Raw genomic sequence first — 14,679 nt, 5'->3', positions numbered from 1 at the left:
AACAAAAGAATATCTTGATTTGATCTGTTATTAGTTCCTCCTCAAGACTAAGCAAAGAATTAGATACTCTGTCTGCAGCACATGACTTTAACTTAAGGAATTTAAACTGGTTTTTGGCACTTTTTTTTTAAATGCCATTTTGCATGAAGGCTGAGGTACTTAACAAGAGAAATGCAGGTTATGATAAAGACCTGGGACCACAGGATATTTTTACAACAGTATCACCTGCCTACTTTAAAAGAAAATTAAAACAATAATAATCATAAATCTGGTTGCCATTGGTGCCTAGACTATATCGTAGTTCCTATTATCAGTGGAATAAGAACCACAAAGTAGATACAGCAGTGTCATGCAGTCCTCTTCAAATAAAACTGGGTTACGTACTTTATATTAAAAGAAATAAAAGAAAACCAAGTCATAAATTTATTCTAGTCTCATTGACATCCACAAGTAAGCAGATCTACTCTCTGTAATGTGTTGGGATAATTATTGTTTCCATTCTTCAGAAATAGTACTGGGCTTTAAGGAGAAGGACGTGGGCTTCCTGGTGGACATCAAGTTGTCCATGAGCCAGTAGAAATGTGCCCTTGTGGCCAAGAAGGCCAATGGTATCCTGGGCTGCATTAGGAAGAGCACTGCCAAGCAGGTCAAGGGACGTGATCCTCCCTCTCTACTCAGCCCTGGTGAGGCCTCATCCGGGGGACTGGGCTCCCCGGTAAAGAGAGACACAGAGCTCCTGGATCGTCTCCAGTGAAGGGCTACTAGAATGATTAAGTCCCACAGTCATGCCATTGATATGTTATTTGTCATCTTGCTCTCTCATTCTCGCAAGACTACATCATCACGCACCAAAGCAAGATAGCTGTGGCATTTAGTAATTCTGTGTGTTTAGAGCCAAACTCGCCCTTTCAGTTTTTGCCAGTAGAATGTAGGGTAAAGGCCTTCAGCCACGTACGAGTCGAGGAAGCATTCACTAGGCAAAATAGCCTGAAATCCTACCCTGCAGAGATTTGTACTAGCCACTACAGTCCCCAGAATACTTGTGGCTGAATCTGTTCAGGTTTCTCAGCAGGTAGAGTGGTCAATCTGATTCCTGAAAGGCCTCCTGTACTGGAATTTCTGTGTAAAAAACTGAAGATTGCTGGTTTTCCTTGAAGATAGATGAAGATTTCTGATCCATCATCCAGGCTGTCTGGAACAGCTTTCCCATAGGAGAAGTTATGAAAGTCAGAAAATCTAGACATTTTCGTTTTAAAACAGAGCTTGATAGGTGTGTCAGGAACATTATATATAATATGCTGTGTTACCACTAAGTTGCATTGTAAATTCATATGAGTCTTACCCACGTGAGCACATCAGGAAAACTGGAGAGCTCCGAGTTCAAGGAACTTTTCAGTTTGAGGCAGTGCATTCGAATCCACAAGTTGTTTTTCCCAGCACTGTGAGCTCAGCTGTAAGTAAAGCAGAGGGAATGTGAGATTCAGTGAACCAAAAAAAGAACAAGGGAAAAGATGAAGAATATATACTAATAAGAAACAGTTCTCAAGTCTGGAATATGTGTTTCCTGTTTCCATTAGTTTGCTTCATCAGAAGTACTTGAATGCACAGGCAGTCCTGGCCAAAGCTGGGTGATACATAAAGAGTGGGAAGGAGTAGAAGGAGCTGTGTTTTGGCTATATAAAAGATAGTCTACTATTAAATCTCAGAAGAATTGGGTTCTACAGGCATCAGTACACATGTTGACTGTCCTTTCCTTGTTCTTTTGCTCCTGATCTGGAATCCCTAGGTAGCCTCTCAACTCGTGAAGTTGCTGTGAAACAATTTTAAAACTATATCAATATTTTTTTTCAATTCAATATATTTGATTTATCATAATCTGTTATGATTATTAGAATCATCTCATTGCAAAGCTCATGAAGAAATGAACACATATTTAACCAGAGCAAGGCTTTGGTGTTGTGCATTAAATAAACGCAGAGGAGTAGAGTCTGTCTGGTGGGGCAAACCAGAACAGTGACTCATTTGGCCACCTCTGTCCAGCCTAGGCACAGAACTGGAAAGAATACTGAGTGTGTTACCTTGTGTTTGAAGGCTGCTCCGTAAAGCAAGCAGAGATTGAATTAAGGTTATGCAGGCCATGAAAACTTGTAGAAGTAGGAGTCTCGCCAGTAAAATAGCCAGATCGGCTAGTGTTTATAAGGGCATAAGAAATGATAGGTGCAGTAAACTGCAGCAGATTCAAGCATCCAGGAGGTTAATAAGATAACCCGTATAGTATCATCCAAGCATTAAAATGGTGCGTAACAGTCAGTGAGTAAATGTTGACTTCTGTGAAAACAAATATCTAGATTTACCCAGTGCCATCCAAAGGATAAATAAACCTTTTCTGTAGAACAGGGGAACAGTATATGGAAAATTTTCTCAGTATTACCATCTAAGTACATTGAAATGTTTGTATGGTCAGCATGCATTTCAGCCATGGGTTTGTTTTCCCTTCTCTTCTCTCCAGTACTTAAAGGCAGGGAGGGGAGCGCTGTGGTAACCCTGTCTTTTTCTTCTGAGCATTTTTAGCTTCAGAAACCCTGTGGCTGCACTGGTGTATGCTTTTGCATGTTTTCGCTTTTATCCCTTCCACATTTCATACCCTCTTTAAAAAGCTATAAAACTAGATGCTAAAGATATTGTTTTGAAGTTAATAAGACTGTCAAAATCAACTCTGTGGTTGTTGACATAAGCTTAACAACCATGTAACCTGTTCCAGATCTCAGATGGTTGTTCTTTAAGAAAATGAACAATTAAACCTTACTGATTCATTGCACAGATTTTTAGTTATTAATGAATCAGGATTTTGGCTTTAAGATAACTGTGTTTTGAATATATGTATGCATTAAATGCTAAGTCAAGAGAAGCAAATTTATGTGTTACTTCTCAGTAGTTTCTTACGTTTCAAAAAGAGAGCAACTTCAACTATTTATAAACTGTAATTAAGTTTCTTTACAACATGACTCATTCTCAACAAGCAAGTCCTTTTTCTTTTGCTTTCTTATGAATTGTGTGGGAAAATTAGGGTTCAATCACCAAAGAATTTACTCAATGCTTAATTACCCAAAGCAGCCCTCTGAGTTCTGCTCATGTAGAGCTTTCATAAAGATGTGATTTTCCCCACATTATGGCTTTCTAAAACTTGACTTTTAAAAAATGATCTGTAAATTGTAACACAAGAGAAAGCAGTATTTTACTATGGTACTGGCTTCTTCCTCCAGTCTGCTTCTTTAAGCTCCTCTTATGTTAACAGTGTGATGCTTAGAAAAGCCAAAGTAAGAAATCATCAGGATTAAACTACTTTGGGCATGGAACTAAATTGGAAACCTTTACTTTCCTGCATGAGCTAATTGTTTAAATTTTCCAAAGGAAATGTTTCTATTTCTGTGAGAGAAGGGGTAAATGGGACTTCCTCTGACATAACTTTCATTTTAAATCTGAGCTTGACAGCAAGATTTTTACCTTCATAACCAAATATTACTTCTTAACTGCATGACTTGTATAAGCCTGCGAGTTGCAGTGACTCACTTACGTAGATGAAGTTATTTTTAGGGAGATAATTTGCACTGTTTTAAAGAGAGGAAAAAGAAGAGAGAGAGTCCTACTAAAAGCTAGATACCTCATTATAGTTTACAGAGCTCGTGAACCCAGCATCCAAGCAAAAGATGACTAAGCAAGGGGTCTATTGGTACTTTCAGGAATTTACAGACATGACTCATCTGCTTATTTTCTGCAGACATACCACCAGGGTACTTTATGAGTCAGCTGTTATTTGGAAATAGTACTTTTATTCAACATGAACACATTTTTTTTTAGTTCTTAGGTAACTAGCATGCCAAACCAAAGCAGGCTCTTATAGTTTGCCTCGTTCAGGTGCTGATTTACAAAAGCAGTGCATTGGTTTTAACTGTGATACATTTTTCATGACAAAGTGTAAATGTTGTCTGGGATGTAATTATGATAACGCTTCCTTTGCCACCTTATCCATTGCATGAAGGGAGATCTGATTTGATACTAATGTTGAGAGTCAGATTGCCTATACTACCAAGTAAAAAGAAACATTATCAACCTGCATGACTGTGAGCAGGATGTGACCTTTTATCACCTTGCTGGTGTTCACTACTACTGGTATTTGTTTATTTATCGTATACAGTAAAATGTTGCACCCCAAATACAGGCATTCTGTGCCCTCACAGTGTCAATGGATGGGCACCCACTGTGACGGAAGTGAGTTCTTGCCTTCCCTTCCTACTGCTGAAATAATAGCTGGCTACCTTGAGATATGTATAACACTTTACAACTCAAGGCTGTTTCCTGTTTACTGGTCTTTTAGGTGTGGTTGTGTTCCAGAATTAGGGACAGGTTTTTTTACTTGGTCTGGACTCATCTCACACCTTGCATTAAGGAAACACTTGGGTTAGAAAAATGGGAGTGGGGCAGTTTGGGACGATACTGCTGTTATCCAGATGTGGGATGCACAATTATAAATCCCGTTTGATTATCTGATTTAACAGTTTCTATTGTAAGTTATTCCTGAAAATTCCCAGACAGGGTTTGGTTAATAGAAGAAGAAAATGTTTTCTATTTTGGTGGTACCTTTGTTGGAAGAATATCTTTATGAAAGAAAGGCTTCTTGTAACAAATGGAAGCATCTCTGTAGTGAAAGCAATGTCTTGATTATCCATTTAAGCAGTGTTTCTAGTGCTAGATACTTTCTCCTAAGCGCAAACCTGTAGCTTTAGGTAACAGGAAGAAAACCGCTACCTCTCGCACCTGTTATGTATACAGAGGTTTTCAAAGGAAAGCTAATGGAACTTAGGAATTCGCAAGTAAAATGTGAAGTGTAAAGACTAAACTATTACTCAAGTGTCTTGCTAAGGTTTGTTATTCCTTTCACACAGTGACAGAATCCACAAGTATGCAGAGTAGTTTGCTGTTAAGGAGTTGGTACTTAAGGCAAAAGATGCTCTAGAGGAGCAGAATTTAAGCACTCAGAGCAGAAGTATATTTATAACATTAAAATGGAGAGCCTGTTTTCTTGCTTCATACTCTTTTCCTTGGTGAAGTCCTTCACAGGCTGCAGCATGCACAAAACATCTGCGAGGGGAGGAGAGAACTTGCTGATAAATGGCCTTGATGCACCAATGTTTTTCATGGCTGTCATTTAATAATCATGTTATAAAGAGGAATTTGACAGAGCAATCTTTGAATCTAACCTTTGCTACAGCAGTGATCTGCCCTCAAATTAGCAGAACTCTGCCCATGTCGTTACCGCTTAAGTATCTGCTGGAAGCTGCTGTGTGAGCTGAGTCACCAGAACTCCAGGAGTTAGCACGTGTAGCTCAGACTGGGTCATGAACTGAGCAAACACTGTTGTCCACAGTGATTTGTTGTATTTTGAGACTACAGCTGAGTCTCAGTGTTCAAAGACACTCAGTTTTGTGTCCTTCGTGGCTACAAATGGTTTTACTCATAGAGCTTGGAGGGTAATTTAGGAGCAAGGGAGCTGTGGTGTGTCTGATGTGCATCCAAGTATTTCAGGTGTGATTAGAAGACACTAAAAAGTTAGGAAACTAACAGGATGACAGCATGGTATTTGGAAAAATAAAACGTATCTTACACCAATGGCTCAGTCTGTGAGCAGAGATTTCAGAGGAAGTGCTGGAATCTCTGCTCCATGAAGCATTTAAAAGTGAAAAATACAGCACATTACCAAGTGTACTGGAGGGGAGATCCTCTTGTGCCTGAGGATGGTCTTAGTCCTGTAATGTTCCTTTCACTTCAAATTCTGTTTGTGCTGATTTTGCCACCTGCTTTGATTCCTACTTCAACTGTTACAACCTGTTCAGGAGTCTTTCCTTCTCTTGAAAAAGGACTGTGAAGTGACAGAGAGAATACCAAGAACCCAGGCTAATATGAATTAATTATAGTCCTATTAATTGATTTGACTCATCGCTACACCAATAGGAATTTATGTAAGATTTACAGGGAGATACTATTCCGTAGCAGTGCTCTTTCATCGTGCAGAATTAAAGAACCGGGATTTGAAAGATAACAAAAAGTGAAGTCTACACCTTTAAAGAAATGCACATTTTTGTTGATTTTGGGGTTAGATTAGCCATTTAATGTAAATAATTCGAGTATGTTGTCAGGAATCAGTTTAACTGCAGATTTCTGAATCTGAAGTAAAATTAGAGCAAGCAAATCTGAATTATAAATCTATCAATTAAAAGATTAAGAAACAGTTTCTGACTATATTATTAACTGTTTCAGACTATTGTTCTGCCAGACCTGGCTGATCATGAGACAGTGATAAGCAAAGGGAACTAAGAGGTTCTGATTTTTATTTTTAGCGAGGTATTTTGGGTATTAGTGACTTTGCAGTGTGCTTTTGGCTTTGTGGGTTGGGTTTTTTTGTCTAGCAGATGACAGCATGTGGAGATCTTTTCCAACTCATGTGACTGAATGTTTCTACATCCTTTATCAAATCATGTAACCGCTTTAGGTCTCAGATAGCTGTAAAATGAGAATGATGATGTCCATGGGGGCACCAAAATGAATAGGCTAAAGCAGATGAAGTGGAATCTCTTTCTTGAATGGAAAGCACAAACAGAAAGTATTTTGTGAATTTTCAAAAAGGGAGAATTTCACTGTAAAGGAAAATAACTGTGTTATATTTTTTGATAACAAAATAATCATGGTGTAAACATTATGATTAACATAGAGATACTCTAGCTAAACGTTATTTAATTACGTACTTTACAGAAGCATTTTGATAGAACAAAGTGATGTGTTGGAAACATTACTTATAAGAAATACAGAAGTGTATTTTAATTATCAATCCTTTTCTCTCATTTAAATCAATAGAAAGGAATTCTATATTCCCAATTAAAAAAAAAAAAAGAGGAAAACAAAATGAAGTGGTGAATTTTTATGACTATTTTTTTCTTTTCCTTTTTGTATTTCAGTTGACCTTCCCCTATACTTTCCTCGAGATCAACCAACCCTAACATTTCAGTCCGTCTACCACTTCACTAACAGTGGCCAGCTGTATTCCCAGGCCCAGAAGAATTACCCTTACAGCCCCCGCTGGGATGGTAATGAAATGGCCAAGAGAGCAAAGTAAGTCTGATTGCTGTTTCCTACTAAGGATTCCATGTGTTGCATGTTTTTCTGCCAGTAGAAGTTTAGTGGATTTAACTGTACATTTCCAGCATTACAAAAGCTGAACTTGTTTTTGTTCACTGATAGTTCTCTATCTGATGAGTATAGACATACTTTATTAATCATGCATGTTACATTAGTGCCAGAGGACTGATCAAAAGAAGACTCTTTCTGATAGGCATTGTATAGGCACAGAGTGGTGACAGTCGCTGTTCCAAAGAGCTTCCAGGGTAAGCAAACAAGGTAGCCCCCAGCAGGAGTAATCTGCATGGTAGCAGTCAGTCAAGATAACTGCATGGTTTTGTGTGGGTGTTGGGGCGACCCTGAAGGGAAGCATGTGAGATGGAGAGAGCAAGGGAGAAAAACCTGAAAGGTATGGAATTAGGCTGTAATAAAAAGGCGGAGAAGAACAGGAGGAGGTAGAGCAAACCACTCATCTGGCATAGGAGGCAGTCCTATTAGAACATGAGAAAGTTATCTGAAGGTGTGACTGTCATTTTCTTTGCTGCTTTTTCTGTTGGCTAGAAACAGAGAATCTCTGACTCCTTCCTCGTCAGTTTTTCTGCAAGCCCTTACTTCAGGCTGGGGAGACACTACTTCAGTCTGAGCATCTCCGTTAGTTAAAGATGACAGTACAGCCTCCCCAGAGTGGCTCTATTGCAAGGGCAAGCTGCCACGGGGAGTGGTGCCCCTTTCATATACTAGGTAAGATTTTACCTGAGTGGAGCAATATGGGCAACAGCCTTGCTGCAATATTTCAATTTTCCAAAGTGTAAAAATGTTAGAGCAGCAAGAGATTTAAACAGGCTGGTTATCATTCAGCATGTAAAGGCATCAAACTGCATAAATAACAAGGCATATTGGGATGAGTGTTCTGAATGACAATCAGAAGATTAAATTAAATTAGCAAGGATGCGTAAATAAGAGTCAAATGAAAATTGTTCAAGCTGAGTAAATCAAATGAATGGCATGGACAGAGACTGTAATTTGGAAATGATGGAAGGGAACAACAATTGACTGAAGCATTTGCAGATTTTATATATTTAAATTTTATGGAGAACATCAAGTAACATTTGATTTTTGGATTTTGATCCATTGTAATAGAGTTTTTTCCCTTGTATTTGGTTTTGCTGCCATACTGTCGAGGAGAGCCATTTTTTGATCAAATGTGATTTGAATTTTGTGGACTCATTTCTTTTCTCTAGCAGAATATTGGGAGTATTTTGTTAAGAAAAAAAAAATGGAAGCATTGCTGTGGCTTGTTTTATAACTGTACTACAAAATGCACTTCTTCCGCAGCTGGAGGCTTACAAGTACCTATGTGCTGTCTGCTAAGTGCGTTCATTTCTGAGTGGGTGTCTATAAGTGGACTTCTCTGCCCTGCACTTGAAATTCAGAAGTATTGTAACAGTTCCTTTAAAAAGCACTAAGTATGTACACTTACTATCACATGTGCGTTTTGTGAGGTTATTCACTCCTCTCTTTGAGCCTTCGCATTTAAGTTTTACACTGGATACGTAATATGAGAAAGATGATGAGAAGCGGGGGAAGAAAGTATGCTGCAGTGTCTGAAATAACTATCATTGAGCTGCAGAGACAGAGAAGCCGCTCTAGTTAAAAGCGCTTTGCTTGCAGGAACAAGTAGTGATTCCTCAGCAGGTACCATAAATAAATCTGTATCAAGAAAAGTATGATGTTACAATACGTGTGAGCATATTTTAAGATGGATCTTTAACACAATTGAGCACCTTATGTAAACAGTGCCTAAAATATTTGCTAGGGCTTCTTAGAATAGTGTGTTTCAACACATCCAAATAATTTTTCACTCTGTTTTTACCATAGCCACATTATGGACCAAGAATATAGGAATATATATAGACAAGGATACGGGAACATATATACGGAAGTATTCTAATTAAATGTATTACTTCAAGCACCACGTCAAAACATCCCAAATAAAAACAGAAAAGGAGGATACATGATTTAGCCTCCAGAAGCAATGTAATTCTGCTCAGCTGAAGGAAATTTAACCCTGGCAAATCAGAGACAGCTTGTTTGTGTTTCTAAATACTGTCCATTAGGTTTTGCTTTTATGTAGTCTTTTTCCTTAGCCAAATGGTCCCCCAAGTACTTGGCATCCTTTGAGACAAAACAGCTCTGTTTATCTTTCTGGCCCTACTGTTCTAGGCCACAGCGTCTCCCACTTGACATTCTGGTATCTGACCACATTCTCTGCCCTTGTTCTGAGACACTTGATGGATCAGTCTGCATCTTCCTCAATGTAGCTTAAGACACCTTCAAGGATGGCTTTTACTTGCTTTTGCACCAAGTGGGTTCACTAGCTCTTCAGTCGTATATTGAATGAAGAATGTATACCACATTGCTCATAGGTATAGAAGCACCACCAGCTTTGAAATTACACCAGTCAGCAATTTCCTTGTCCTCAATTTTGGCAAGCCCTGCGTCTGTTTTCAGCAGCTCGACGCAGTCTGCTTATTCATAGGCAGAGCTGTCATAAGTTCATGCCAAAGGGACTTTGACTCTGTGCCCAGCCTTCTCCCAGGGTTGTTGGTTTTTTTTCCCAACCAGGTGAGCCTATTTAATGCCTTCAACTCAGGGCTAAACTTGAAAATCTTGGTATCCTTGCTTATCTTTGTGGCCCCCAGCAGAGGTAGGCATCTCTTTTGAAGCTGGGACTTCACCCTTTGCTGTAGCCTTGAGACAATCAGTAGTAACTGTAAGGAGGAGCAAAATTACCCCCCCTAAAATGCATATATATATATAAGTAGATTGTATGCATTCACACTTAGACCTCGATTTAAGAGGCAAGTTCTCAAATCAGAGTATCAGTTTAGGAGGAACTTCTTCATTCGCAGGGAAAAACTGCTCATGTTCTTGATGGAAAGATTGGACCAATTTATGCTTGTCTGATAAAGTCCATGAAATCGAGTTTCTCTTTCTCTGTGTCCTTTTCCAGCAGCTTTTAAAATCACCTGGCTCCTTTGAGGCCCAATGACTTAGATTCCTCACTGAGAGATAGCATCTGGTAACTGAAGCTTGCTATTGTCTTAGCCCAGGGATTGCCCTCTGGCTTGATTTAATTCTAAGGGACAAATCAAGGCCTGATTAAACAGTGTGATTCCAAATGCCTCCAGATTGCTCGTTTCTCAGCTAAATGCAAAATTTTAACCTGTTCCTCCAGCCAGGAGCAGGGAAGCCAAAGACATTACCATTTTCTTACAAGCTGCTGAGATTCTGTTTCCTCTCAGTTAGCATCTCAAGCTTTGCCTGTCTTAGGTAATTTATTTATATATCTGTGGCATCCTGTGTCAGCAGCTTCTCCAAAAGATATGGTCCTAAAGTACAATAGCAAGCCTAAGAAAATACAGTAAATTATGGAAAGTTAGCAGCCTTGTTTGTGGTGTACGTGTGAAGTAAAACATCTCTGTGTGGTTTCCATGGGAAAGCTCTCTTGTTTTTGCTTAAATAAGCATTCAAGGGTACATAAATGGATTCTTTAATGAACATGCAGACTCCAAGCCTGGGATTTTATGAAGGAATACAGTAAATAAAGCTTGTTTGTTTATACAAATTCAATTCAGTTCTTAGATGCCCAATTTCTGTCTGACCCAGTGCTGCTCTGTAGACTTGGGTTATACTCCGGGCAAGTTAAGACTCAGTTTACTCTTTTATCCTACATAAATCCTCCTGCTCTTCATTAAAAATAGCAGGATCACAATAAAAAGTTGTTCTGAGGGTTCATATTCTTTCTTTCAAGGGGGCTGATAAAGCTGTTTTCTGGGTAAGTGTTGTCCCTGGCCACTCACTGGTGTTTGCTGGATGTTCATTTTACATATCCCTCAGGGCTCTGCAAGAGTGAAAGCTTAAAAGGGCTCTTAGTGCTCAACTGTATATTGGCTGTTGTTCTGCCATAAGGTCTTAAGATTATGTGCAGACACATCTTGTGGAGCTACGTGTATATCACCAGCGTGGCTGCAGCTATGGTTTGTGGTCAGCATAAGCATGCTATGATTAGGAAGTGTCAGGCTGGTGCTGTAGCGTTTTCAGCCTCATCAATACCTGTTCCTTGAGTATCATCAAATTGGAAGATGGCTATCGTGTGAAGATGCTAGTTGCTATTTGGCTGAAGTGGTTGCTTTAAGCTCTTATGTTCCCTGGCAAGGAAAGGAAATGCATTTTTTTGGTCTAATAAAAGGATATTTGGGAAAAAAAGAGTGGGACACAATTGTTGTGTTGTTGTTAAGACAAACTCAGCTGTAATATGTCAAACACTTGCTCTTGTATTCAGTAAATTTTGAGTGCCCTAGTGATTTTTTAATTTTATTTTGACATTAGCCAGTTTTTCAACTCCTACATTTTTTATTAAGTCAAAACTCTTTCACATTTTACTACATTTTAAATTCTCTTAAAGTAAGAGGTTTCTCTATTTCCGTAAAGCCTTTGTTTTCCATCTATACTACTTTGAATCTCGCTATACAGTTTACATGTAAACATTGCACCTTTTTTATAATCGTCTCTCCTTGATAGGTGTAATTAGGGTAATAAATCATTTGTCATTATTTGGTTTGTATTTCAGTATTTTTCCTGCTTACACATAAAAGTAGCAAATTGTATTTGCGTGTATTATGTGATTTTCATGCACATTAAGCATCTTTAAAGAGTAGATTTCCAAAAACTAACTTGTTTGTATTTGCATATGCTCACTCACAGAGCTTTTCTCCTGACTGTCTTTGGCTCTGTTGTGCATTACCTTAAGCTTCAAAAGAAATTGAGGAGAAATTGTAGAGTAAGGAACAGGAGCAGGAGACACAGGAACAGCACCCTGCCATAGCCATGTGTGTTAGGGCATTTGCAAGGCTCAGAGGATGGTTTTGGGGAAGAGCAGCAGGATAGGTACAAACTAAGGGCTGAGGTGCTGAGTTAGGTCACTTGTTTAGCTCATTGGTCTTCGATAGTTGCATATCAGAAACTGAACAAAAGTGATTTCCTTGCCTGAAGCAGTTGGTGGGCTCTTTCTCAGAACACAAAAGGGCCAATACGCTGTGACAGCCGTAACAAGAAGAGAAGTGGCGACCAGCCGTGTGAAGCTTACAAAGGAGTTAATTTATTTTATAGACTATTAAATCAAAACTGATTTTCTGTGGGCGTGTCAGCTGACCAGAATTTTATGTGAAAAGTAGAAAGGCAAATAGGAAAAAAAGTGATGTTTAGTTAAAATACTCAAGGATTGCATTTGTCCTGGTAGCGTGGTCTGCAGTTGATTTATCACCAAACCTTAATAACAGAATTGTTTTGATTGTAACACGTAAGAGGCAAAGTAGATACAGCTTTTCATTAGAATTTTCCCTATTAGTTAATTTTTACATTGTTCCTCTGCATACACTACACAATGCAGTCCATACACGTGATGGTTGCACTGCTTGAGTCATATTTTTCACATATTTTTCTTTAAATGCCTCCTTGGATAATTAAGCCTGACTCTTAAGTTATGGTATGTTAGTTTCTGACAGGTGCCTGCCAGGGATCTTCAGTGCTGTCATGCATTACGTGGATTTCAGCCAAGACAGAAGGGCCTGGATATTTGTTTCTGGTCACTTCTCATTAAAGCTTTGACTGTGGGAAAAGAAAAGCAGCTATTTAAAGACGAGGAGTATAACTGCTATAGGAAGTGCATAGAAATAAATCTGTTAAGAAACTAGTTTTTCTGTGTTTTTATATAGACATCATGTATATGTGTGAACTGTACATATGTGCATTCCGATATATAGTAAATATTCTTTCTGCAAAAAGAATTCTCTCATATATTGATAAGAGAAATGCACTGAAGAGATTGGAAGACTTGGCTTGGTATAAGCGTAATATAATAGCACTTTGCTGGAAGACAACTGCTTTGTAGGAATTAAAGGCTGGAATTTCATGTAGGTGGTTCTTAGATAACCATGGTTAGGTGGTGATCCAGAAATACTATGATAATCTGCCTGATTTGGCTTCATTAGAGAGCTCCATTATGTATTTATAAAGCTGATAGATCTATATTAGAGCATGGAATTATAGTTAGGAGCTGATGCAAAAAAAACGTCTTCCCTTGCTTGAGAGAAAACAGTAGACAGAAATACGTGGTTTTGGAAGGAGCTGAAGTTTAACAGCCCAGATAAATACTGATGCTTGATCAACTGCAAAATAAACAGCCCAGTAAAAATAGTAGGGGGGCTTCATGGTCTTGTCTTTAGGGTAATATTCGTAATTGCTCTGTTAAATACAAAGAATGATCATAACTAGGTCAAACTCAACACTCATTTAACCCTCTGTCATGGCTCTGTTAATAGGTAGTAGCCAGTAGTGGAAGAGAGCGGCAGAGCATGTAGTCATATTTTCATGGCGTGTTCTACCATCTTCAAGGAAGTGTATATCCAGAATTGGTGCAGTTTCTATTGGTTTCTATTCAATAGCTCTACCTAGCTTTCCTCCTGATTGATTGCTTTTTGAACCCACATCATAACATCACAAAGTTCTGTGGCAAGGGATTGCACAGAAAATGTGTGATGTGAAGAACAAGCTTTGTTGGCTTTTTGCATTCCTGCCTCCTGCTAGCTCCAGTTGTTACCCTCTAGCTCTTGTATGAAAAGGCAGCAAATTAATCCACTGGTCCCCTTCATAACCTTTGTGATTTTATGAAGCTCTTCACATCTCTTCTATCACCTTTCCTCCTGCTCTGCTCAGGCCTGCTGCAGAACCATTTTTATTTATGAATGCCCTTGTCCCACTTCTTTATCCCTTTACTATTTCTACCATATTCTTTCTGAGACTGGGAACTGCATGTTACTCATGATACAGTCACTGTGCATTTATATGGTGGATATATCATATGGACAGTTTAACAGATACTGTCAGGTTTGTTCTTTATTCCAGTTCTAATAACATCCGGTTTGGTTTTCCACATATGGCTGAAGGTTACACCAACATTTTAGCACAAAGATCTCCTTACTATCTGTTTTTCAGAGCCTGCATTTTTTGTGTATGTAAAATTAAGTCTTTTTCCTCACATATCTCCCTTTCATGTTTGTCAATATTGACTTTTCACCTGGTATCTTATCTCCCAGTCTCCCTGTGCAGTTCAGAACCATCTGCAGTTCCTCATAATTGTGCCTCAATTTTCCTTCTGTTACTGAATTGTTAGCATTAGCAAACCTTGCCATCTTCTTGTGCTCATTTTTGCAGGTCATGTAGTAATATGTTGAACAGCACAGGTCAAAACACCCATTTCTGTGCAGTTCTCAGGTGACTTCACCCTAACAGTACTCATCACGCATTCCTATCTTTTTTTTCCTTATCTTGACCTGCTATTTGTCCACTTATGGGTCTTTTCTCTTGCTGTGGTAATTCAGTTTTTTAAAAGCCTTTGAAAAAGCTTCCCAAATGCCTGTAGGAAAGTTGAGCACTGTGTGTCACTTG

The 14,679-nt window shown here is 38.7% G+C and overlaps 1 protein-coding gene across 2 annotated transcripts in view; it reads left to right on the top strand.

Annotated features, from left to right (window-relative positions):
- The window catches only part of BABAM2 (BRISC and BRCA1 A complex member 2), a 161,563-nt gene that overhangs the window by 134,695 nt on the left and 12,189 nt on the right, over positions 1-14,679 (top strand). For both annotated transcript variants that reach the window (XM_061475250.1, XM_061475251.1), the window contains one exon: positions 7,011-7,164. In XM_061475250.1, the coding sequence (XP_061331234.1) occupies positions 7,011-7,164 (154 nt within the window). The remainder of the gene's footprint in view (positions 1-7,010; positions 7,165-14,679) is intronic.

This window comes from Pezoporus flaviventris, unplaced genomic scaffold, assembly GCF_033815535.1.
Source record: "Pezoporus flaviventris isolate CSIRO_AGI_PZ_B2104156 unplaced genomic scaffold, CSIRO_AGI_Pfla_v1 ptg000083l, whole genome shotgun sequence".
Lineage (NCBI taxonomy): Eukaryota > Metazoa > Chordata > Aves > Psittaciformes > Psittacidae > Pezoporus > Pezoporus flaviventris.
The sequence above is the reverse complement of the archived record's forward strand: the minus strand, read 5'-3'. Positions and strand labels throughout refer to the sequence as shown.